Source organism: Chaetodon trifascialis, chromosome 11 (genome assembly GCF_039877785.1).
Source record: "Chaetodon trifascialis isolate fChaTrf1 chromosome 11, fChaTrf1.hap1, whole genome shotgun sequence".
NCBI classification, from domain to species: Eukaryota; Metazoa; Chordata; class Actinopteri; order Chaetodontiformes; family Chaetodontidae; genus Chaetodon; species Chaetodon trifascialis.
Genome location: NC_092066.1, coordinates 18,062,615 through 18,087,083, shown reverse-complemented (window position 1 = coordinate 18,087,083; position 24,469 = coordinate 18,062,615). Strand labels below are relative to the sequence as shown.

Below are 24,469 nucleotides of genomic sequence, written 5' to 3'. Positions count from 1 at the left end.
GGAGTTGCCAGTTAATGTAATGCTTGAGTCATACTAAAATCTTTATTTACTGAGTATTTTTTCCCTATGTAATTGCTCTCTGATGGAATACGCAAATGCAGCTTCCATTTATTCCAAATCAACCAACCTCCCTGAAAGTTTTCTGTCCAACTCTGACATTTCCAATGTAGGAAAATGCCCTCTTTATCAAATGCACCATAAACTTTCTCAAACTGATGCTGAGGAGAAGGTGTGTGTCCTCACACCAAAACCTGCCTATGCCAGAGCTGTTCATAACAACAAACTCTTTCTTTCTGTCTTTTTCCTTGTCAGACTCACCCGAGAAGTATACTGGACTGCTTCCAATAACACTGTACCACATTTTCACACCCAGATGCAGAATATTTGCTTGTTAAAAACATTTCTAAAAACACACCAGATGCTCGCTTTCTAACCACAGGCATTAACCCTTTCTAGGGATGTGGTCCAGATTCAGTATCTTCCTCACACACAACCTTTTCCTGCAGTCAAACACACCGTAAAGTTTGGTAGATTTTGTCATGTTGAATATTGCTGCTACTGCTAGTTTCAGTGCATAAACGGTTAAAAAAAAAACTTTTTTGTAATGAGAGCACAAGAAAAAAGTAAGTTACAAGGTTGTAAAACAGGATTTTTTTTTTAAAAGATATGACTTAACTATCCAATACCAGAATCCTGTTATGTCTGATCACTCAATAAAAGACCTATGTTACAGCCTGGAGACAACACAGCTGTGTCTTAAAATTGGCCAATAACACTGTAAAATCAATCTTTAACATAAAGGGCAGCCTATGGAAGAAGCTGAAACCTGGAATGAAATCAATGCCCTGAGCACAATTTTAAGCTTTGCCAATCTATTTTGTGCCACATAAACTGATTAAACAAATTTTTACTCTCGTCACATTCGTTCTGAACGATAGCATCAGAGCAGATTGTGTCTGGCTTTAATCTCAGGAGAAACATGTCCGGTGAATCTTGATGAAGCTACGTCTTTGCAACATGCTCTTTAGATGCTAGTCTAATAAAAGCCGCACCATGCTGCTAGCCTGCGGCTCCACTGTCGACAGCCCTTGGCGGATTAAAGCTGATTTCCCCTTTGGTCAGAGTCACTCTTGTGAGGGTCCAACTCGCTCCAGCGCTGGGCGAGAGTACTATCCTTGTCACTGATACCTAGCTTACTGTTGTTTGATGCTGAGCATGTCTCTGCGGCGCCCAAACTCATCTATCACAGTAACTGTGAATGGCGGACGGGGACGGTGGGGGAACAGAGGAAGGCTGATCTGACCCTCCCTTCTTTCACTATGTACTTAGTAATCTGTGCCAAGGCTGTTCCCTCAGTGGAGAATGGAGACCTTGTGTTCTGGGGCTCCAGATGGGCAAAAACAACACAGCACACACTACTACGACTCTGCAGTGAGATAACTAGGAAGGCTATGAGGATATTTTGATGCCTGCTAACATTTTATGTAAAAATGATTAAAATCTAACATGAATAAAATATTACAGACCCTGACCTGTCATATTATTTTCTCAATCGGCTTCTTATAAGTGAGGGGCTCGTGCATGAGCACAGTATTTTCTGCCGAGGTTGGAACAGTTTTGGAGATTTCTGTGTTTGTTTTCATCATTGCATTTCTGGCTGGTTTAATGTTGGCGAAGTTAAATGTGTCATGTATTTCCAAAACACGATGACAGGTTGTTTGCCATGATGTTGCTTGACCACTGCTAAACACATCCGCACAGTCCAGATGAAGCCAGTTATCGAATGTGGAACTATTAATAAATGATACCTATGGGTGTTTTGTTCCCCAACCTTCGATTCTTTGATTATTGCTCATTCATATCATATTATAGTGAAATACTTAAGATTTGAAAACAAGTTTTCAGGGGCTTTAATCCATAAAACTTCACTGGAATGCTAAAAACATCAAATTTAATTGCACATAGTGTACTGTATGTACATCAAAGCCTTGAACAACAAACCACACACTTGACACAAATGGATCCGGCTGACAAAGGATACAGGCCTGTCTGTGGCAAGGACATAGTACAAAACATCAAATAGTGGCCATTAACTGCACAGTTTATTTGCCTCGTACTCCACGTAGTTTGGTTGTCTGGCACTGAAAGCTTGCAGGGCAGTGAGTATCCTGGTCACGTCTGCACTGGACAGTTTGAGCCTGTGACGGAGCAGACAGGCGAACAGATCCACGTGTGGGGCCCCTGGAGGCGAGAGACGGTTAACCCTGTAGCGCAGCTCCACCAGCTGCAGCAGGGCAGAGTCCTGCGATCCCTGAGTGTACGGGTAGTCTATCTGCAGAATCAGGTCCTGGATCGCCTCGGGGTCAAAGTGCACGCTGTATCCGAACAGCTGCATGCTGTTCACTTTCATGTAGCCGATGTTGTTAGACGGCTCCGTTGCCTCCAGTGGCTCATAGTACATCGTCATGTTCTTGTTTGCTCCTGTCACTCCAGAGTCCCTGATACGACTCCTCAGGTAGAAATGAACAGTCTCAAAAAAACTCTTCCATCTGTTTCCAAGAGTCAGTGTCCAATTATAGCAGTCCAAGGGGATATCCAGCTTGGTCCGCTCCCAGTCAGGGTATCCGTGCTGACCTATAGGCATGGTCCAGCTCTCTGAGTGGCTGCCCCCGAATGGATTCACAAACAGTGACAATGCCGGCTCCAGAGTGCTGTTTCTGGTCAGGCAAAACTGGAGGGCAAGTCCGAGGAGCATATGAACACGGTTAGACTTCACTCGGTTGCTCTTGAGGGTCAGCAGCATTCTTTTCCTCCAGGATGGGTCAAACCAAGTGTTAATGCGCAGGTCATTGCTCACAAACACAGCATGCAGAGCGATGCGTGGGTCGCGCCGCTGGAGCAGGTAGCGCAGCTCCAGATCCTGCAGGTCTCGGTCACTCTCCAAGCCCAGGTAGGGGTCTGTAGGGTCAGGCACAGAGGGCCGGCAGGCTCCCTGGGTCAGGGTGAAGCCGGTGTTGCAGCTGGAGCATCGTGTGCGGTTCTCCGTGGAGCAGGATGCGCAGCGGGAACCCTCGCCCACAGAGCAGGGAATGAGGCCCTGACAGGGCGGATGGTTGAAGGGGCAGGAGCAGCTGCGGCTCCCGTCACTGTAAACACCAACCTGGTTGTTCTCACTGCAGTACAAAATGGAGAGGGCGTAGCTCAACCAGAAGTTCAGAGGCCTGGGGAAGAGGTGACAGCTGTGTTAAACAGGTTTAGAGATACTACACTGCTGTATTGGCCTTTATAGGATATCTAATTCATATTTGTCAAGTTGAGTCTTTTTCATGTTTTTTTGTGATTCATGCAATGAAGGAAATGTTTTGCCCAAGAAGATTAATCCCGCCTTTCACAAAAAAAGTGTTGTTTTGATGTGAAACGAAAACAATTTTAGCCAAGCTCTGACTCAGATGGAGCTTCAGAAGCAAAATCAGATCAAAATGAATATATTAATCTCCTGAATTCTCCTTCCGTGGTGCAGATGGGTGGCGATGACACACACAGAATCGCACTCGCACACATACAGACAGATACACATACCAATGCATACATCTAAGAGTCTCATAACTCCATAAAGTTTACACAACTTTTTATGGTGGACACAGCACAATAAAAATGCTAATACAATTCCAATGTGAAAAGCAAATAAATAATATACAAAAATATTCTGTTCCACAGGGACAAAAAACCCTGACTTTCCCAGTGACCCTAAACCACCATTGAATTCTTTTCTGTACGAGCAGAAGGGGTGTGATAAAGAAGTGTAATTGGATTGTGGACTGAGGAGGCAGTGCATGCATTTGACTAGTGAGCTGATGGATTGTGTCATTTAGTTAATTTCCCTGCCAGAAATAGCTATCAACATGGAGTGTTCATGAGAGAGGCATAAATCTGAGAGAAATTACGGCCGTGTATCTGATAGGCTGCTGAATTCGAGTATCCAGGTGGGAGTGCTGCTGAAACAGCAGCTCTAACAGTAAAGAAAAATGCAGGAATAGACAGAAGCAAAGTCGTCATGTGTTACAGGCCACAGCAGCTTCCCTTCCTGGCAGTGATTCTCTTCAAATAAACAGATTATTGTATGAGGAATTTTAAGATAGATTGCAGTGCAGTTTAAATCTGCAGACAGTGAAACGTGTCTGTTTAACCAACAATGATCCAGTTTGTCTTTCCCCCGCTTTAACAGAGCTTTGCTTCTGTCAGCACTTTTCACCTCACTCCACCACCACTTTTCCTCAAGTGCCTTCTAATAAGTACCGTCTCGCTCTGCTGCTCACTCCCAACGCCTGGCGCATAAATCATTTTCATAATTATAAGTTTTGGGGAGCACCTTGGGTTAACTGGCTGCAGTATAAATATTCCCCCCTCTTGTTCCCATCTTGCCTCTTACCTCGGCCTCTGCAGGACTATTTTGGGCTGTTTCCGGCACCTCTTGCTGAGGCTGAAGAGCTTGTTAGCGGTGCGGCGAGCTTTGGTGAAAAGCTGGTCGCTACTGGTCTCCAGCTGCCTGTAGCGCTGGGGCAAGCTGGCATCGGTCCTCCACAAGTGTTCCACGACAGATGTGTTTACAGCGTAATGGGTTGGCAGTTTCCCAACAAAGCTTTGGAACTCCTCTGGTAGGAAAGAGAACATGAATAAGTAAACTCTGCTTGCGGCTATCAGCTGTGGGGTAACAATATAAAAAAACAACTGTCTTCTCCCCATTGTTTGTCCCAGAAAAGCAAACAGCTCAAGAGGAGAAATAACAGCTGAAACATGCCAAGAAAGCATGTTTTGCTATTTTGATGTTCTTCAGAGGGAAGATTCCTGATCTCATTCTCATGTCAGAGAAGAAATTCCTTTCATATTTTGTTTCTGTGAAAAGAGACTATATTAATCAAGTGTTGCCAACAAACAGGACTGCGCACCTTCAAAGAATCTAGTCCCTAATTAGACTTGAGTGACACTGAAAGCAAAATTGCTGTTCCTGCCTCGAGCAATGTGAAAGTTACCCTGGTAACTGTAATCGCTTGTGTCAAGCATTACAAAACAGTGACGAATTTCTGAAAGGTCACTTGACACACACGCCGAAACTTTTTCAGCTGTGACACATCTGCAGTTGACATCTCAGAAGTACAACCATATTCGCACATAGGTGCAAACATGTAGACTCCGTCACTCTGTCAAATATTCTTTTAAATATACAAGCGGGCTTAATTTAAAATACAAAAACAGACCCCCCACCCCTGGTTACTAACACTACAGGAGCCTGTGCCAAAGGTGGCCCACTGTGTGCTCAGTACATCCCACCGTGGTATTAACGGCAAGCTCTTCCTGTGCCACAAAATGATTTTCCGTAAATTGCTGTGTAAATGCCAGCCGAGGATACTAATATTCTCCACAATGGGATGGTGTTTTTATGGTAATTATAGCACTGTCTTAAAATTAATGCAATAATACATTATTTGGTACTTGGACGCGGGCCATGCTTTGTATGATTGCTGGTTCAGTTATTTGCATAGATGCCTTTTCCAAGTGCAAAGAGCCGAGGCTAACTGCAGCAGGAGCCACGAATGAGGAAAGGTGCCTTTATATGCCAGGCCTGCCAGTCAATGTCAATCAATGAAAGAGCTCCATAGTTGCATTCAACAACCAACCACTGATGATAACCTCTGCGGTGCTTCAACTGCACTAGTTAGGTCAACAAATTAAAGTAATAGGTCAACATTTTGCCATTATGTGTTCATATACTTAATTTTATCCCCTTAATCAGCTTTTTTATATTATTTGGTGTGTATTGGTCTACCCTTGTGCTTCAATATGCAGAGGTGTTTTCATTATTAGAACGTAGCTTAGCTTAGCATAAAGACTGGAAACAGGGGGAAACAGCTAGCCTGGCTCTGTCCACAGGAAACAAAACCCACCTCTAAATCTCACTAATTAACATGCTATATCTCAGTCTGTGTTTGAACAAACAAGATATCACGTGTTTGATATTTACAGTAGAGATATGTGAGTGCTTTCGAGTTCTCATCTAACTTTTGGTAAGAAGGTAAATAAGTGTGTTTCCTAAATGCCAAACTGTGCCTTTAATTACACATTTTTTATGTGACTCGTCAAATCACCTTGGTGTTAACAGATGGACCTTTTAAAAGGTGTATGTACTTTCATACACTGCAGCCCTGAGCACCTAGTGAGCATCAGAACGATCATTTGATTTGACACAATGACTGACAGCTCTCTTGATTCAGTGTCTGGCAGCTGGCGGTGTTTGACAGCCAAGAATGTATTTAGAACAAAAACCTTTTTTTTCGTGTTCGTTCTTGAATCCAAACTTATTATCTTTTACTGTAAAAATAATCTGTTTCCTGAAGTCCTTTAAAAGCCAATGTTCCACCTGCAGATTTTTGAAAGCACCATTCATGCTGACATTTTCAAATCCCATTCTGGAGGTCACAGTGAATTAAAATCCTTGACTCACCGGATTCCTCAAACTCCTGGTTGGTCAGCCTCAAGGCGTCTCTAATGCGCAGCAGGTTGTTTTCCAGAGTGTCCAGGTCAGAGTGAGGACAGTTACACTGGGGGAAGTCCACGCTGCACTCACACCAGCAGTCGCTGTTCTGGCACACAAACTGACCTTCAGATTTACAGCCGATGTAGTTCAGAGCCGCCTGGATGAAGTGGCTCTGCAAGTAGCCTGGCAGGATGACCTGCAGCCCTGTGGAAGGTGGAAGACTGCGTGAAGATGGGCTGAGGTCACGTAAAAAATAAGTTATGCAAAGTTATTACACTTGAATTATATTTTCAAGGATGAGGTTGGTGATATTTAGTATTGTTCTTATTATCAGCAAAGCCCTTGAAAAGACCAAAGCCAACAATAAATTGATCTTACGAACTAACTTACTATTGTCAGTGCAGCCAAAGCATGATGTACCTCTTCCCTCTGCCACAGACCTCCACTGACGTCTGAATAAATGAGCCACACCGCTGCACTGGGTGACATGTTCTGGCAGTACCATGAACACACACAGACCGTTGTTTATTTTGACACCCACACAGCCCTGCTGCTGTAAATACTCACAAATGCACCAAATGTGTATTAATCCACGGTTGAAAATAGTCCCCTGCAAATGTACTATTTTCTCCTGTTTGATTAATGTTGGCTGCAAAGCACAGTGCCCAGCTGTTCTACACATTTCTTAGATTTCTGTAAAAAAAGATTTTAAAGATTTATGTCTTCAGCTGTAAATGCTGGGCTTGGGGCTGAGTGCCTCAGGTTAGGGAAGTCAGAGAGAGTTGAGAAAAGGTCTCATAAAATTTTGGTTTTGTTCGTTTTATGGGATTTGTGAGAACAATCCTTTAAACCTATAGTTTGGCATTTTGTGAAGCATGCTTGTTCACTTTTTCTCTAAAAGTTAGATGAGAAGATTGACGCCACTTTTCTATCTTAGTTTAGCTCATCAAATAAGTCCAGAGACAGGGTTCCCCCAGCTAGCCTGGCTCTGTCCAAAGCTAACACAGTCTGCCAGCCCCCAGCTCCAGTCCTCACTAACAAACAAGTTATATCTCAGGTAAGCAGTTGCAGCTACAGAGACGAGGTTGACACGACAAGGACGAAGGCCTAATACGACGAAGGTCCTGGTCTGTGTCTGGTCATCTTCTCATCTGACTCTTTGAATAAGCCTGTTTTCCAGAAAATCTAATTATTCCTCTACATACCAACCAAAAAGTCTTTGTCAGCCTATTCATGAGCATTCTGTGTTATTAAGAAAGAACTTGTCGTGATAAATGCTGCAATCGGGGACCACAAGGACACCAACGTCACCGCTGGGCTTCAGGGAGCAGATTTTACCTTGGAGTTGGACTTTGTTTTCTGGACTGTGGACCAGTACGGAGCTGACTGTGTCCAGATTGTCATAGTTGCTGCATCCGAGGGGCCCAGTTCTGGTTTCCGTCACCTGCAAGGATATCAAAAGACTGTTTCATCCTGTGATTGTGTTGTTTTTGTCCTTTCATTATTTATATCTGATGGAGACAGCTCGCTGTGACACAGTTATTTTGGTTTCTTAGTCTCTTGACTTTTGATTTCCCCCCCTTTAAAATATAGAGAACATGATGAGATTATCTTAGTTTAGTAAGACAGTCAGCAATCAAGTCACTTTTATTGTTGCTGTTGTTGTGTATTTTCAAAAAAAGAAGGTCAAAAGAAAAACCTCATCAAAAACATTTTTTGCCTCGGATGAATCCTGAATGCAATGAGTCACTGTGAAGTAATATTGAAAAGGTCTTCAATAAGAAAGCTTTCTCTCCTCAGACAGAATAATTTGTCCTGATCTGAGAGAAGAAATCAACTTCCCTCAGACTGAAAAACTTAAAGCCGATCTGCTTCTCTGTTTAAATGATTTCCAACAGTAATTAATCTTGACATTTAAATGAGAAATTCTGACATACTGAGACGGGAAAAACACATAACTAACTGCGTATTAGCATATGTTTATGCTCAGAATCCTTCCTATTTCTCACCGGGTCCTCACTACCATATGCGATTTTAATGAATGGCCATGTTATCACAGGTGCTGCTTTACATAACTCATAAAATGTAGTATTCATCTCCCTCTCTCATTCTCTTTCTCTCGCTCTGATCTTCAGTCTGCCTGAACTCCACACACACTACAAAGTGGCAAATGAATGGAAGTCAGCCTGGCTGGAAATTAATGGAAAGATATATCTAATCCATCAAGCTGATGCATAACCATAGGAACACGTTCTCAGTTTGGGGGGGCACTTGTCTTCATCAGTGGCTACTCACTTTAGCATCTACGTTTGCCCCTCGGGCTGATTAATGCACACACTCTAATAGCCACTTCAGATGATAAAATGGATGATTGGTGTTTTATAGCACAGGACGCATGACTGCTGCTCTGTTCTGCTTCCTCGCTCTCCTCTTTAAAGCTCGCTAGCTGAGAGGTGGTATCTTAGAAACCTTGTATCTTGTAGCATTGTCTTCAGTCAGTCAATTAGTGTATAATGAGTGGTTAGCAAAGATGCGTTTGACCTCCTCATTATAAAAGTCTGATACAAATCAAATCATCCCACTTCCTTCTGCACAAGTGAGTTTTCTGTGACAATAAACATCACACTGATGAGGGGGAAATGATTTGCCATTCCTGCCGCGCCCCTGAAGCTACAACAGGTGAATTTTTGGGTGTCAGGCCAATTCTGCAAATAAGCATTTGTTCTTAATCCCACCTGATTAAATAAGTTCCTTGAGCTGGATTTAAAGGATTTGTTTGTGCATCTTCAAGTTGAGCCACCAAAGCGTTCAGACTTGCATGTTGTGACAGAATCTCAGTCAGCGGAGGAAAGATGCTAGAAGACTTACTCAAGTACTAAAGGTACTTGTACTTCACTTGAGTATTTATATTTTATGCTACTTAATACTTCTTCCCTCTTTCGGACAGAAATATTGTGTGTTTGTTCCACTATAATTATTTTAAAGTCATAGTTAGTGGTTACTTTCCAGATTCAGATTTCATACAATATTGACTGTAAATCAACTGAGTACAAACAGTACAACATAAAAAACACTGCTCAAGTCAACACAGTAATACTGGTCATTCTGCATGATGAATCCTTTTGATACTTTAAAGAGTAAATGTAAAGTAAAAACTGTTTTACTGCCTCTCAAGGTTCAGTTTCAAGTCAGCTGTACCTGTAATCACACCCAGCAGTGATGTCACAGTGTACCGACACACCTGGGAGTACTCTTCTACATCACCTCAGCAAGACGTGAAGTTTAACCACTGTGATGAAATAAATGATGATCTGAATACTTCTTCCATCACTGATCTGGTCTCACAGTAGTACACCCAAGACAAGGAGTTGCTTTGGTCCATTAACTCAACAGTTCTATAAAATTAAAATAACATAACCCAAACACTGGATCAAAACACTCCTTTGGCACTGGATGAAATTAACGTGGTACTTCATCGGTGCTGTATTCACCCACACTGGGTCAATTTTAATAATCTAGTGGTGTGTGTATGTACTGAGATCACTTTCCTAGCCTGGAAGTTACTGAACAAGTCACTCATACGCGTCCGTTAACTTCAGCAGAGCACAAACCAGTCCACCCCTATGCTTTATGTCTTGCTCTTCCCATCTATAAATGCTGGAGGCTCACATCACCTTTTGGCAAGGGACCATCACCTTTAGGCAGTGACTATGTGGTCTTTCTTTGGTCAACAGACTGCTGCTGTATTTACAGCTTCCTTGACTTCCACATACCCGTATGGCGGTGGATGCGATCTGGAGGTGGTGTAGCCTGCGCAGGGTGGCCTCTCTGTCAGTGAAGTAGGAAGCGGCCAGTTGGTGGAGGGCCTCAAGGGTCACTGTCCCCGTAGCGTTTGAGCTCCTGCTGCTGCTGCTTCGGCTGCCCTCACCCCCCGCGGGCGAAGACTCCTGGCTGAGCTTCCTCTTGTCCACAAATATCGTCAATGACTCCTCCCCTGGTGACAGTCAGGCAGAGGGAACGAGAGCTTCATTAGCTCTGACAGAGCAGCACTAATCACCTTTCATTAGTATCTTTTCAGATCGGAGAGAAAAGCGCAGCAGTGATTAAGTGCTGTGGGAGAACTGATGGTTTGAATGATTGGAGGAAAAGGCACAGACAAGGTCTCTGCATCTATTAAAAATCCTCAGGGAGACAAAGATTATTCAAGATCATTGATCAAGTTCCCTTTATTATTTCAATTATCTTTAATTACACTGTCCGAAAAGTACATTAAAAACAAAACAGATCTGTTCTACACTTGGAGACATCTCTAACAATTATTGCATAACCAATAAAAACCAAACTACCACAACAGACTCATTAAGTCTTTGCCCACTTTTAACGTTATGTTTGACAACTGTACAGCATGCTGTAGAAATAAAAACCTAACCCAGAAAACTTCCACTTTTTCTGCTGTTGTTTCTGACTTTTCCTCAGACTGCTGCATCCACAGTGCTCCTTTTGCAACACTTCCCACATTTCTCAGCACAATGTTCAATGTGTGCCCGGAGAAATCATGTGAAATTGCCACATTCAGCCTTGGGTTATTACACTTGCAGGTAAAAGCAAAAGCATAGTGTCCACACTGTGACCTACATGACTAACAGGTCATTAAATAAGCCCAGTCCTCAGAAAAGGTTGAGTTACCAGGGAAATACGGCCCGTGAGTGAGGTTTCAGCCAACGTTTTGAAGTGCAGGGTGTGTTCGCAGTCGGTGCTCTTTAGCAAACATTAACAACATTAAAGCCTCTCTTAACTCTAACAGCATGTCAAGGCCATTTTGTCAATACACGTCTCATTGGCCCTTTTCCCAAACTGGTCCCTCGCCACTAGCACTTTGGGAGTGTCACTCCACGCAAGGTGACATTTAGCTGTGACTGAGTGTCTGTGCTGTGCTGAGGAGAAGGATATACAGTAAATACACAGGTAAACAATAATACCCACCTCCAGTCAAAGCAAGACTAACACCTGAAATCTTCTGCTGTAATAAGCTGTCAATCAGCCAAAGATTTCTGTTTTTTCATGTTTCACTAAAGGCGCGATTTATTTTGATCTGAGAAACTTCTGCCTGAAGTGTCATATTGATCTTACTCATTCAAAGCTTCCCAATTTGACAGGAAGAATAAATATTTAAGCCTTCAAGCCAATTTATTTCTGCTTACATCTATTTGCTAACTCGCACTAGCCAGATGGCGCGCCACTATGAAAGGCACAAGTTCTCCAGACTACATGATCAAATTGCCTTCCAAAATGACACAAGGGCTTTCAGATCTATCGCTGCTATTGGCAGGACGACATCGGCTGTCAGTGCCTTTTAAAACCATTAAATATAACCGTCAGAAATTATTCACATGACCGTTTTCTGACCTGCAACTAATGCGGCTGTCGTTCGCTTAGTCTAGGCAGCAACCCTGCAAAGTCATGGTCATGCTTATAAGACAAACAATGTTGACTTTTACTAAAAAAAAAAGAAAAAAGAAGCAAAGTGTAGTTTGTTTCCTGTGGCAGATCAGAAAATAGGAGGAGAAGGAGAAGTCATTCTGATTTAATGCCGCAATCTGCAGGATGACTTTGTTTGAGAGTGCCTTTGAAAACTCTAACAAATGATGCGTCCAAACATGATTCATAGATTTGGCTGTCCCATATGCAAGTTGTATGATTTGTAGACGACCACCACCTACAAAGTTGTATGGCTTTGCAACATAGTCATGCAACAGACTGAGGTCATAGCTGCCACGGCTGCTGGACGACCCTGTCAGGCAAACTTAAACACAGGTCACGTTAGGCGTTTGAACATTTGCTTGCAGATATATACTTCAGCTGGAGTGAATCCTTCCACCTCTCTTCTTCTCATCTTGTAAAAACTAAAGATCAAGAGATGTTCCAGGTGTTCTTCCTCTTAGTGAAAATTTCTGTGTTGCACGGCGTTCTGCTGAGCTCACTGACAGGAGAGTTGTTTGCACCTTCTGTCTTGATGGATTTCTGCCTGAGAGATTTTTGAACACTGGTATGAAATGGTGAAACTATGAAGAAGTGCTTTGTCCTCAGTTCTGAGATAATTACAGCCCAACCGTATGTTTACTGTCGATTTTTGGCCAGTTTGTGGGAATAAGATAAAAGTACACCACACATCAAATTAATCCTGCATTGCTACGTCGCCAATGGCTGTTCTCAACAACATTAGCATTTGGATAGCTCCTTCAAATCTGTGTTATTTTCTCCAAGTAAACCTGCACTTTCACTAATAAAGTATACTTTGTGATAATGAGTTATTAAAAAAAGAAAAGATAAGATAAGACAAGTGCATACAAGTGATAGAGTTCAATGGTATTTTGATGGGCCAAATGAAAATATTAAATCTGTCACTGCTTTCTCCAATTTATTTCTTGCACACACTAAACCACAGCCATTTGATTTTATTAGCCAGCCAAAAACACTGATCCAGAAAAATTATTATATGCTTTGTTGTTTAGAAAGCAACAGACGGTAAAATTGGTGCCCCATGTGCTAAAAAAAAGAAAAAGAAATAAATAAAATCACATTAGAGGCTTTGTGAATCGGGCTTGCTTTGAAGCTCTGCGTACTCTACAGTACCTCCCAGAGTGGCAGAGAGGAGGAGGTGGGTGCCATATTTCTTTATTAGACTCTCCGTAATCGTCTGGAGGGTTGGCCGCCGCCCCAGCTGGCGGATGGTGTGCATGAAGTCGGGGTCGAGAGGCAGAGCCAGGCCTCCGCTGCCACCGAGACCGTCCCGCTTCTCCACCGCCAGGCTGGTGACCTTCCATCGACCAAACTCCCTGGAGACACGACAACACACACAGACATGCACAGAAGCGTTTGCTCACTTGGTTTAGGTGGTGTACCAGGCCCCAGGCGGCTCTTTAACAAGCTGTGCTGAAAGTAAAGGATTAGGTGAATGCTTGTCACATACAGTGAGGCATACTGTACACTGACCGCACACACATGCATCGTTAACACACCATGAAGCTGGAATGCTGCATTGCCTGTGGAGCTAATGAGCCTCTGATGCACAGGAAAACCGCTTTTAACTACTTCGTTTTACTTTTCTTAAACTCACACACCATCAATGGGCTTTATGTCAGTCAGGTTGTGGCCAGTTATTTATCCACTGTTAGCTTTTTACTAACTTTCTCTCTTGGGAATTGCATAAATTGTATTAGGGCTTTGGTGTGTTCATTTGAATTGACAAACAGTGGATCTTATTTTTAATGATACAGTATAAAAACAGTACATTCATTCTACATCCTGCAGTTGTGGACGCTCAGCCTGAATCTCTTTTCTCTAACAGTGGATTCAGTCATCTCTGCCTGTGTATCATCACCACCTGGACAAGAAGCACATTTCAACCATTTGCTCAGTTTTAGCTGTCCATTTCAAGCTCTCTGCTCTCTTGCTGACTTGTTTCGATGCACTCTTAATCATAGCCAGAGCTGTAGCTGCTGAGGACACTGAGGTCCTGTCCTGTTATTTTGTTTCTGGTTTTTTTTTTTTTTTTTTTGGCAATCTATTTGTTTTGTGTTTTTTTCTTTCTGCAGCCTAGGGAGGCTTTGAAATTGCTTTTTGACCTATATGTTGGTAAATAAAAGTAACATTTTTTTCCCAGCCTGTAATTTTCATGGAAAGTTTCCTGGAAAGAAGACAGGGAGCATAGAAACAAACTTCTGGGATAGTTATTTCAGTTACTTCTAAGCAGTTGTTGATTTTAAGAGGAATGTCTGGAAAGAAATTGTTTCGCATTTTGGGAAATATGTTTATTTTCTTAAGTGCAGAGGTACATGAGTACGTTGATATCACACTCATACAGTATCTGTTCAGTAACAATGAAGCTACTGCCAGAATTTGGTTAGCATTAGCTGAGCAAACAACATATTATGTGTTAAATGGTGATCTTGAGAGATGCAGATTTTATTACCTTTGGACAGAGGCAAGCTAGCTGTTTCACTGTTTGCTGCCCCTGTGTTAAACCAGCTGCTGCCTTCAGTTTTACTGTAGCCTACAGACATTCTCGTCTAATCCTCGCCAAGAGAGCTTATAAATGCATTTGCCAAATTTCCCCAAACCTTGTCCATTTTTGCAAAAAAAAAAACAAAAACAAAAACAAAAACAAGGCTAATGGTGTTCAGGTGTTAAAAGCCTCTCGTGATGGCTGGAAACAGATTGTCATAGCTAAAGCTTATTGCTAACTGGAACAGTATATATTCTAAAGATCAAATCACATCAATTTTATTTTCCTCCTTAGGACAAATATGTTGATATAAAGTACATTATTATTATTATTATTATTATTATTATTATATGAACCTGTGAGTCTGAAATAAGATTAAATTGAATTGAATTCTACTTCCCTTTTTTTTTTTTCCAAATTAGCTGAGCTGCTCCACAACATTTCCACGTACCACCTTTCAACTGCAGAATTAGGCTACCCCCTGGCTGGGAATCTGTTGTAGGGCTTACTGTTGCGAACAAGCTCGTAGCAGCTTTAAATAACTCCTGCGCGGGTAAAACAGAGCTCATTGCGATGCAATGCTGTAACTCCCACAGCAGAAAGATGTGAATAAAGGCCTACATCATCAGCTGCCATCATTTGTTAGCTCGTGCCCTTTGGACAAAAGGCTGGCTGAACTCTAGCTATTCACAAACAGGCTGGGAGAACCTGCTGCTCCTCTCCCTCCCTCCACAGCATCGGTTCATGTCTACCTCTCCCATAGTGCTGCCTGCTCCTCTGTGCACCTCCCTCTCCATCTTAGAGGCAATCAAATCATTGCCGTGAGAAAAAATGATCGGCAGCAAAATAATTGGAGAACCGCGACAGTGTGGAGTGTGTCATTACAGCCAATCATCATAACGAGGGGACAGGCTGAGTGTATGTCCCTGGTGGACAGATGGGTGTTGTGGATCCAGCCAAGGGTTTAGCCCACAGCCACTCCAACAACATGCACATATTGCAACAGAAGGGTGTTGGTTACAGGAGCACACTTGGATATGATACAATAAGACTTGCTGTATGTACTACAATCAGTAGTGGTGAAAACAACTCTTAGAGGTAGAAACAACTACAAAAGGAGCAAAAGCAGGGAGCATCTTAATCACACGCTACATGACTGACAGCTGACAACATGATGCTTTTTCAGCTATTACAGAGGTAAGAGGAGTAGAAAAGCACTTTGGCCCCCCTGGCTACTTAAGAGCACATAGAAAACTATGGAGCATCTGGAACTCTGTGGGGACTGTGTGAAATATAGTTATGACATATTTCTAGGAAGAAATGTCTTTAGTGTCTCCACAGTTTCTTTTCCTGATATAATCTCATACAAGACATTAGATAATAGGTGAAAACAGGCAAAGGTACTAAAAACTGGCTCAAATTCACTCTCCTGTCAGTCATCTTGTTACAGGAGGATTTTTTTTTTTTTTAACCTTGGTTGGGTCTCATTTTGGAGTCATCCTTAAAATCCCTAATCCTTAAAACTGCCTTTGGGTAAGAAATGTGAGCAGGCAATTTACAGGTTGCTGCTGCTTCAGGGTAAAAGACCCTCGAGTGGCGAGATGTCAGCCAGCCAATGCAGATGGTGGCCACCTTCGATAGTCCAAGCTGTCTGCCTCTTTGTCACTTTAAATGATTTTCACTGATTATGGAGGAGGTTTGGAAGAGAAGAAGCATCAAGGCTATCGGAACATTTATGCAGCAGGTCCATTGAAAAAGAAAATGCAGGTGTCTGTAAGAGATCTCTGAGAGGTGATAATGGGCCTATTGACTCATAAACCTATAGATGCAGATCATAAAATATCTTTTCACTTTGGCAAACACTTGGCAACGTCCACCAGAGAGATTAATTGTTGGAAATGAAGCATTGATAAGTCACCTAAATGCCAAATAACACCCTAACAACTGTAGATACTATGACAAAATCATAAACACAAACATTTTATGCTATAAATACCATCATATCTAATTCAGATGCATCTGATTCGTAACTTAAACACAGAAATATGCGGGACTGGTGCATCGATTGACATATTGGACACCAAACAGCTGCAACAAAGCAGGAATATTGCAAGCCTTAAAAAAAGCCTGTGAGGAATATTTAGACAGAGGCAGCAGCAGCCAAGTGCAGCTCAGGGACACTGCAGGAAGTCACTGAAAGGAGACAACGCTGTCCACACGCTGTCATGGGATTAACTCTTGATGCAGGGGTCAGTTTGAAACATCAGCAACAACAGAGTTATCAAATGTCAAACCCTGAACACAAAAACCCAAGACAGAATTGAATGTTTGATACTCCTCAGATCCCTGATCAGTTTTCAGCCAGAATACTTGAAGTCAAGAGCAAAGGGCACACTTTGCATCGCTACAGTAGTTCTTCACATTTGCTCACCATCTTTGCAACTAATTCAGCGCAGGTGTGATACCTGTGGGGACAATCCTGAGAGGGTGCAGGTTTTCATTCCAAACACTACAGCAGCTGCTTTCCCTGATTAGTTCCTCTCTGACTCAAAGTGCTCATCAGTGACATTATCCAGTGGCATGCTGGGTGAAATAAAAACCTGCACACACTCACAGCTCAAACCTGAGTCTCCAAAAAGAGACATGATAAATGCGTGCACGTTCAGCAAATGCACCCAGAGCTCTCCATCTGGCTCACCTGTAGATCTTGTATCTGGTGCTGAAGCCCTGCTGGTACCTCTCCGCAGCCTCCGTGAACTCCAGGGACTGGTGGAAGGGCCCTTTATCCGACAGCAGCCAGCCCAGGGAGACGGGGGCGCCGTCGCCTTGTCCGACTGCGGCTCCGGCGGCGGCGGCCCTGGAGATCCAGCAGCAGCAGCAGAGCCATAGGCTGAGAGCCGCCCTCTCCCATAGCAGAAACAGCCGCTTATGACTGATTCTCTGATAGCTCATGCTTCACCCAGCGACACCTCATTCTCTCCGGACTGGGAGGAGGACAGACCGTGACAATGTTACACTTTCACACGTTTTAGGGCTGAAAAAGTAGTGCGTCGCGCAGATTTGGAGGCTTTTCAACTCAGTACTTTCGAGTTAAATAGACTAAAGCATGATGGAATATATCAGACACGTACCTGACTCTACAGTAAGGACCAAATAATGCGCTCCCAAGAATAAGTCAACTCTTCCGATCTTGCGAATAAAAACTCCCCACTTCCACATCAGTGATCCGGCCAAATTCACGAACTCGTGATGAGTCCTTTGCTTCAAGCGCTGCTCCAACTTGATCCCTGCTCTCTCTCAACTTTATTTCGGGAGACGATCCCCCCGGATCCGAGCATCCATCCGCTCCTCGGTGGGAAGTTGCAGCAGTGGAGGCACGAGCACAGAGGAGTTCACTGTGAGGGTGCCCGCGTGCTCACGCATATGTCCAGAGGTTCAATGCAAAAGGTACATTTCTCCATCCTGAGCGGAATCCCTTTGGTGCACTGCATGCTCCTTAAAGTTGCTGCTATTCTTCTACATTCTCACTAATCGTTGCGTGTGAGCGGGTACGTGCACCCTCTGCAGAGAGAGCCGCTGAATGAATGAGCGCCCGCCCGCCTCAACACAGAGAGCTTTTCTTCACGTTTTTTTTCTCTCTTTTTACGAGCGAGATAGCAGGAGGGCGAGCAAGTGCATCATGATGAGGGTAATGTACACAGTCTGAGTGGATTCAAGTTCTGAGGACAGGATGATGATGATGATGATGATGGTGGTGGTGGTGGTGGTGGTGGTGATGCATCAGGGCTGCTTCCATCATTCAACATTACCTTCGCATAACTCATCACAGCATGTCCCTGTCTCCGTGAATGGGCACAGTGAAAGTGTTAGAAGGAGCTTGACGATAAAGTAATTATCCCGGAGAGTTTTTCTTTTATTGCTCTGAGCCACAGTCTCGGAGCCTGCAGCTTGCAGGACTCCACACCGACCTCACTACTATCACTATGATGACATGCACATGGCTGGTGTGTGTGTGTGTGTGTGTGTGTGTGTGTGTGTGTGTGTGTGTGTGTGTGTGTGTGTGTGTGTGTGTGGTGTGATTCAAGTTCAGCAGTGCACTCATTCTGCCACCTTAAGGCCTGATAAAATTTGCAAGAAAAATGGTTTCTCGAAGCAAAAGGATGCTTAAGTTCATATTAATGCAAAAGAAGCATTTGACCTGTAGCTTGTAAATAATAAACTTTTTGCTCAGAACATCTTTGTGTGATTGCACATTACTAATGGTGTATCTCAGACAGTGATGGGCAAGACAGGTGTGGGAACAGATGTTGATGTGGATCCTCCTCCCCCACCTCTCGCCCTCCTCCGCCTTCCTTGCAGCAACATCACAACTACTTGACACACAGTCGACAAATCTTTCAGACATGTGAAAGCTGAATGACGTTGGAGGAAAGTTAGCTGCCACAAACCTTCAAATTATGTTGGAGGAGCAGGGATGCAGCTCTCTCTCTCTCTCTCTCTCTCTCTCTCTCTCTCTCTCTCTCTCTCTCTCTCTCTCTCTCTCTCTCTCTGTGTGCATGTGTGTGTGTGCTCGGGTCGACAGGTACAGTAGATGAATCTCTAATTAGACTCTCATGTCTGCTCCTGGGGGCTGCAACAATGAAAGAGGCTAAATTCCCGAGCCAGAAGTTGTTTGATGTTGGAGCAATTATACTTTCTGTTGAGAGTCCTTTGTCTCGCTCTTTCAAGCCATCTTGTCATCACCCTTGTCAGAGAAAACCTGATTGACAAAGGCCTCCGTGTGTTAAATGGACTGTGAGGAGAGTATCTGTTTTCCATGCGGGGGTTGAATCAATAGTCTGCTTCCATTGATTCCCTTTTGCTTTAGTGTTATTTGGCCAGCACAACCTCAAGATGCCAGGGTACCTGTTTTTTTCTTCCCTTTCTCAAGCTCAAATTAAGACAGCCAATTCTATAATGAGTGGTCACATCTTGAAAGCCTAAGTAGCTGTAGTCACCATTGGTGGCGCTGACAGACGACTGGACTGTCCCAATCAACTGAAACTCTTTTGAAATTTAAAGCACGGGGCAGTTTTTCTTGAAGTCATCCAATGGGAGGACTTCCTCCACAGGTAGCTGACCTTGGCATCTGGGACATCTGTAATGATAAGGAAGCCTGTGTTTGCTTGTGCAACAAAAGGAATGCATTAAACATTCCGACTTGTAATTTGTGTTGAGAAAGGATAGGAGACATGAAGGAGGCTAAATGAGCTTCTCCCTCTGGGCTGCAGACTGTTATAGTCTCTTGAAATCTGGGTCTTTGTTGTCTGTGTGTGCTGTAATTGAAAAGTTCCAGCCCCCCGTTTCTCTCTTTCTTGCACACTTCTTTGCTTCACTCTCTCTATCCTACTTTCCAGTCTGACATCCCTAACTTCCCTTCCACCACCCCAACCAGCAACCTCTCCTTTTCTCTCTCAGCGTGTTCGCCTCTTCTCTCTATTTGAATTCTCTGTCATCTCTCGTTTGACTCATTCTCTCCCCCTCCCTCGCCCCTCCTCGGTCGCCCGCTGAGCTTCAGGACGAATGTAGCCGATTTTGATCAGTTGCGCCCAAGCCATCCGCTGAATCAACCTCTCCCAGCAGATGAGAAAAGGGTGGAGAAACTCAGAATGATCCAGGAAGATGATGTGAAAGGGCTTGACATGGCAGTGGTGTTAATATGCCTGAACACATATGCCTCCAGCCCAGTAACATGCAATGTGCCAAAGTAATCATGAGTCAAGAATGACATTGTGATTTCCTCCCACATTAGGAAGTGAAGGGAAAGATGTCCCGCTGCACCTTACATGACATGAAGGCTTTGGCATGAAGCAGGACTTTGTGTCTGTGACTGCGTGCATGTGAAGCTTGGCAGCGGTTCTGTTGGAATGACATAAAAATGACTAATTTTGCTCAAGAGCTCTGGCTTCTCCCAGAGAGTTCTGCACACTTCTTTCTGTTTCAACTGATAACGTGCTGTAACGTCCCCGGGACTACGAATGTATTTTACAGAGTAATTACTTCTTCTGCACCTTTTAATGTGAGACAATGAATTGTAGCTGATGAGCACAGTGTACAACAGATCATGGCGACACTGTGCGCTGTGTTCCCATTGTTCTTTGAAAGTCTTTCCAAAATGGAAACTTGGCAGGTGGTGAATGTGAAAGTGTGAACAAAATGGAACGGATGATGATGAGGTCTCAGCTTTGCTAATTCCATTTAACCCTGGAGTGAAGACCGAAACCTCTCTAGCGTGAGTAATTGGACAGGGATTACAGAAAAGATGTTTCGAAACCAAACAGCAAATGCCCCCATGCTTTCCTGTCAGTGCGAGGGGGCCGAGGCGCATTAGCAATCGCTTCAGCACATTAAACATAATCTCGACGCTGAGATTTATTAAAAGAACTGGTTTGATTAGCTTTCTTGTGTAGCCTTTTGTTTTTAGGAAATCAGTGAGTCAACAAAGTTGTGTTCAGCAACACTATTGCTCTTACTGTAAACTGGGGGAGTAAATAGCAAATGAAAGCGCAGATGGATGTGAAAGGAAAAGAAAAATGGTGCTATTTTTCGACGGGTCTGGGGTCTACCTGGTCGAGCGCTCTTCAGCTCTCTTCGTTATTCAGGTCAGGGAACACACATGTCCGAGGCTTTGTCAAAGCTTTGGCTTCTGTGGCCCAGCTGCTATTTTTGCTTCTTCCCTGTACATGCCCTTTCATTCTTGAGTCACACCGGAACATTGGAAGGCTGACCTAGAATACTGAAAGCCTGTCACACAACAGGACATGAACGTCTACGTGCATAAAAGGTGACTAGAAAATAACTCAACTCAGGGAATAAAGCTACTTCTCTATATTCAATAAATATCCTGATGATAGCAGCTAATTAATGCACTCAAAGATGATGGTCCCTTTCAATGACATTGCACATATGAGCAAAAATACATCTCATGGCCTTGCTGGGTAATTATTGAGTGCGAGGTCAAGCTTTTTCTCAAGTAGTGGCACATTTCATTAGCTCTTAATATTATTTTTTTAACATCTTTCTTTGGAAATATGGAAAAAAAAAAAACAAACCTACGATAAGCCACATATGTAAATGAATTCATTTCAGAGGCAAGATGTTCATTTACATATTTCACCCTGTTAGCATTGAATAAACCGCAATTTCAAATGCTCATTTCTTTTTGCTTTTAAAGAATAGCTCAGCCTTTTGGGAGTACATTTATTAGTTTTCTTTGCTGAGAGTCGGATGAGGAGATTAATACTGCTCTCTATTTGACAGTTAAATATTAAGACAAAGTTAGCAGCCAGTTAGCTTAGCTTAGCTTAGCACAAAGACTGAAAACAGGGGGAAACAGCTACTGTAGCCTCTCCAAAGGTAACCATATATGCCTAGAAACACCTCTAAAGCTAATTACCTAATTAGCACTTATTTTAATGTTTAAAATCCAGAGTGTTCAAACAACTCATTAGCTCAGTCTTTGAGAGTAGTATTGATCCTCTCATCTCATCATGTTGTGGTTTTACAGGGTTAAGCTCTTTGTTGGGTGTCGACGTTTCCTGGAGTCTCTCCGTCACTCTGAAGTTGAGGCACATAAACCACATAAAACTTGCTTGAACACTTTTTTGTATGGATTAATCAAATAAGACATAATGAAGTCCCAGCGCTAGAGGACAGTAACTGGACAGGCATTTGGTTTTTATGTGCGGGCCCTGACAATCTGAATCATTTTTAATGCAACAGTAGCTTCATATTGAATAGCTCAACATTATGGAGGTTTAATGTTAAAAGACTCGGATGCTCTATGCTCTGTGGAAATGAACTGATAGCTGCTGACCTCGCATTGCTATTGCTGCACAGTTTGCTAATCTGCAGAATCAATACTGCACACTGACCAGCTACAGCAACCTGAAAGGGTCAAAACTCAAACTCAAAATTCCCAATGGGTTAAAAAAATACAGCCACCACTAAGTGGAGACATTGCATGCCAGGAGAGGCAGCACATATACACTGTGTGTGTGTGTGTGTGTGTGTGTGTGTGTGTGTGTGTGTGTGTGTGTGTGTGTGTGTGTGTGTGCGTGTGTGTGTGTGTGTATATATTATACATATATATATGTATACACACACACACACACACACACACGCACACACACACACACACACACACACACACACACACACACACACACACACACACACAAATATGACTCGTGATATACACAGTCTAGAAGTGCATAGTTAAACTTTTTCCCAGGATGTGTTGTTAAAAAAGGAGACAAAATTTGCCATAAATCATTACATCGAATTGCAATACTCGTAGAATTGCAGTAGTTAAGAATCTCATATGTACATACATCACTATTATTGTGATAGTATCGAAATGAAATACAAGCATATTGTCTTATTAAAACTTACAATTTCTACACAAACAGGTTGAGGCTTACAATAGGACTCGTATGATTGTGGCCTACTGACTACACTTCGGTGGCTCAGCCTGGGCCTCGTCAAGCTGCAGCTGGCGTTTCTCAGACCAATGGAATCTCCTCAGAAAACTGTCTTAGCACTCTGTCTTTTTCTTTTTGGTCAGGTCCTTCCCAAGCAAGTTGAATTAAATGAGCTTTACAGGGGTGTGACATGCTTCTTCGGTGCTCAATGAACACATTTTTCAAAGTGGAAACGAGTTCTCACAGCCTTTTTACTATAAACGTTAAATCCAATGATGCACGAGCCCTAAAGGGAAGCAGCACGCAGCATCACCTTTCACAGAGTACTCAAGCCAGGGTCTATTTTGGTACTATGCACTGACAAAAGTATGCTTATTCACTGAGAAGAGCTGAATTGGAAAAGTATTCAGGCATACCTGTTTGGGTTTATCCACCTGAGGTCATCAGGAATTACACTGCTTAGTTCTCCAAGGTGCTGCACGGTGGTGCAGCAAGTAGTGCGCGTGCCTCACAGCAAGAAGGTTGCTGGTTTGATTCCCTGGTCGGGCCTTTCTGTGTGAAGTTTGCATGTTCTTCCCGTGCATGCGTGGGTTCTCTCCGGGCACTTACAGACCAAAAAACATGCTCATTAGGTTAATTGGTGACTCTAAATTGCCCCTAGGTGTGAGTGTGAATGGTTTTCTGTATATATGTTGCCCTGTGATCGACTGGCGACCAGTCCCTCGCCTGTTGACAGCTGGGATAGGCTCCAGCCCCCCTGTGACCCTGAAAGGGATAAGTGGCATAGAAAATGGATCGATGGATGGATAGTTCTCCAAGATGAAGGCCGGGACAAGTGCTGCTAACGGATGCACATACATATTCCTCCATTTGTGGAGGCAAACTTTCTAAAATGAGATCTTTAAATTACTGACAAACTTTAAGTTCAAATTCATTTATGGGCACCTTACAGCTGGAGTTACTGTGCACTGAAAAAAATGATGTTAATGTGACAAGAGTGTGAGTTTTGGCAGAAAAGTGAATAAAAAGAAACTGAACTTCTTACTTTGACATTAGGTCTGGGGCATCCATGTAGTCACTAGAGTTCAGAAGAGGACAATACAGTAACTCTGAGTCATTTCAGTGCTCGCAGGGTCTGGTGGGTTTTTTTCTGTCTCTTCTTCCTCTTTTAATGCGATTGTTATTGGGAAGTTGGTTGGGAACTTCACAGCATTTGGAGAGCAATGAATAGTTCTTAAAAAGCCATTTAATTCTTCCTTTCCTCTTTTGTTATAAAACTGAAAATTAGTTTGGACAAATGCATAATAATTTACAAGTGAGCTGAAATAATATCTGCATGTTGCCCTGTACAAATTAATAGGAGCTTATTTTATGGGGAAAGTTGAAAATGTCATATTTTGTCAAGGGTACACACAAAATGCAAATGGTTCACACAAAAGCTTCCTTGTTGGACAGTTATTGACATATTTT

The 24,469-nt window shown here is 43.0% G+C and overlaps 1 protein-coding gene across 1 annotated transcript; it reads right to left on the bottom strand.

Annotated features, from left to right (window-relative positions):
- Positions 1-1,894: 1,894 nt before the first annotated feature.
- On the bottom strand, positions 1,895-18,119 carry LOC139339511 (BMP/retinoic acid-inducible neural-specific protein 3-like). The gene is made up of 8 exons (XM_070975166.1): positions 17,669-18,119; positions 17,236-17,521; positions 13,166-13,368; positions 10,306-10,526; positions 7,871-7,976; positions 6,500-6,736; positions 4,430-4,652; positions 1,895-3,221 (listed from the first exon to the last, which is right to left on the bottom strand). The coding sequence occupies exons 2-8, from the start codon at positions 17,487-17,489 to the stop codon at positions 2,090-2,092; spliced, it is 2,376 nt and encodes a 791-aa protein (XP_070831267.1). The 5' UTR covers positions 17,490-17,521; positions 17,669-18,119; the 3' UTR covers positions 1,895-2,089.
- Between the last annotated feature and the right edge of the window lie 6,350 nt (positions 18,120-24,469).

What these genes read in the sequence shown, in the direction of transcription:
- LOC139339511 (XM_070975166.1), bottom strand. Translation starts at nt 17,489, where the DNA reads ATGAGCTATCAGAGAATCAGTCATAAGCGGCTGTTTCTGCTATGGGAG. An exon ending in TCGCATCCACCGCCATACGG is followed by an intron (nt 7,977 to 10,305) that starts GTATGTGGAAGT and finishes ATATCCTTGCAG; the next exon opens with GTGACGGAAACCAGAACTGG. An exon ending in CCAGGAGTTTGAGGAATCCG is followed by an intron (nt 4,653 to 6,499) that starts GTGAGTCAAGGA and finishes CTTTCCTACCAG; the next exon opens with AGGAGTTCCAAAGCTTTGTT.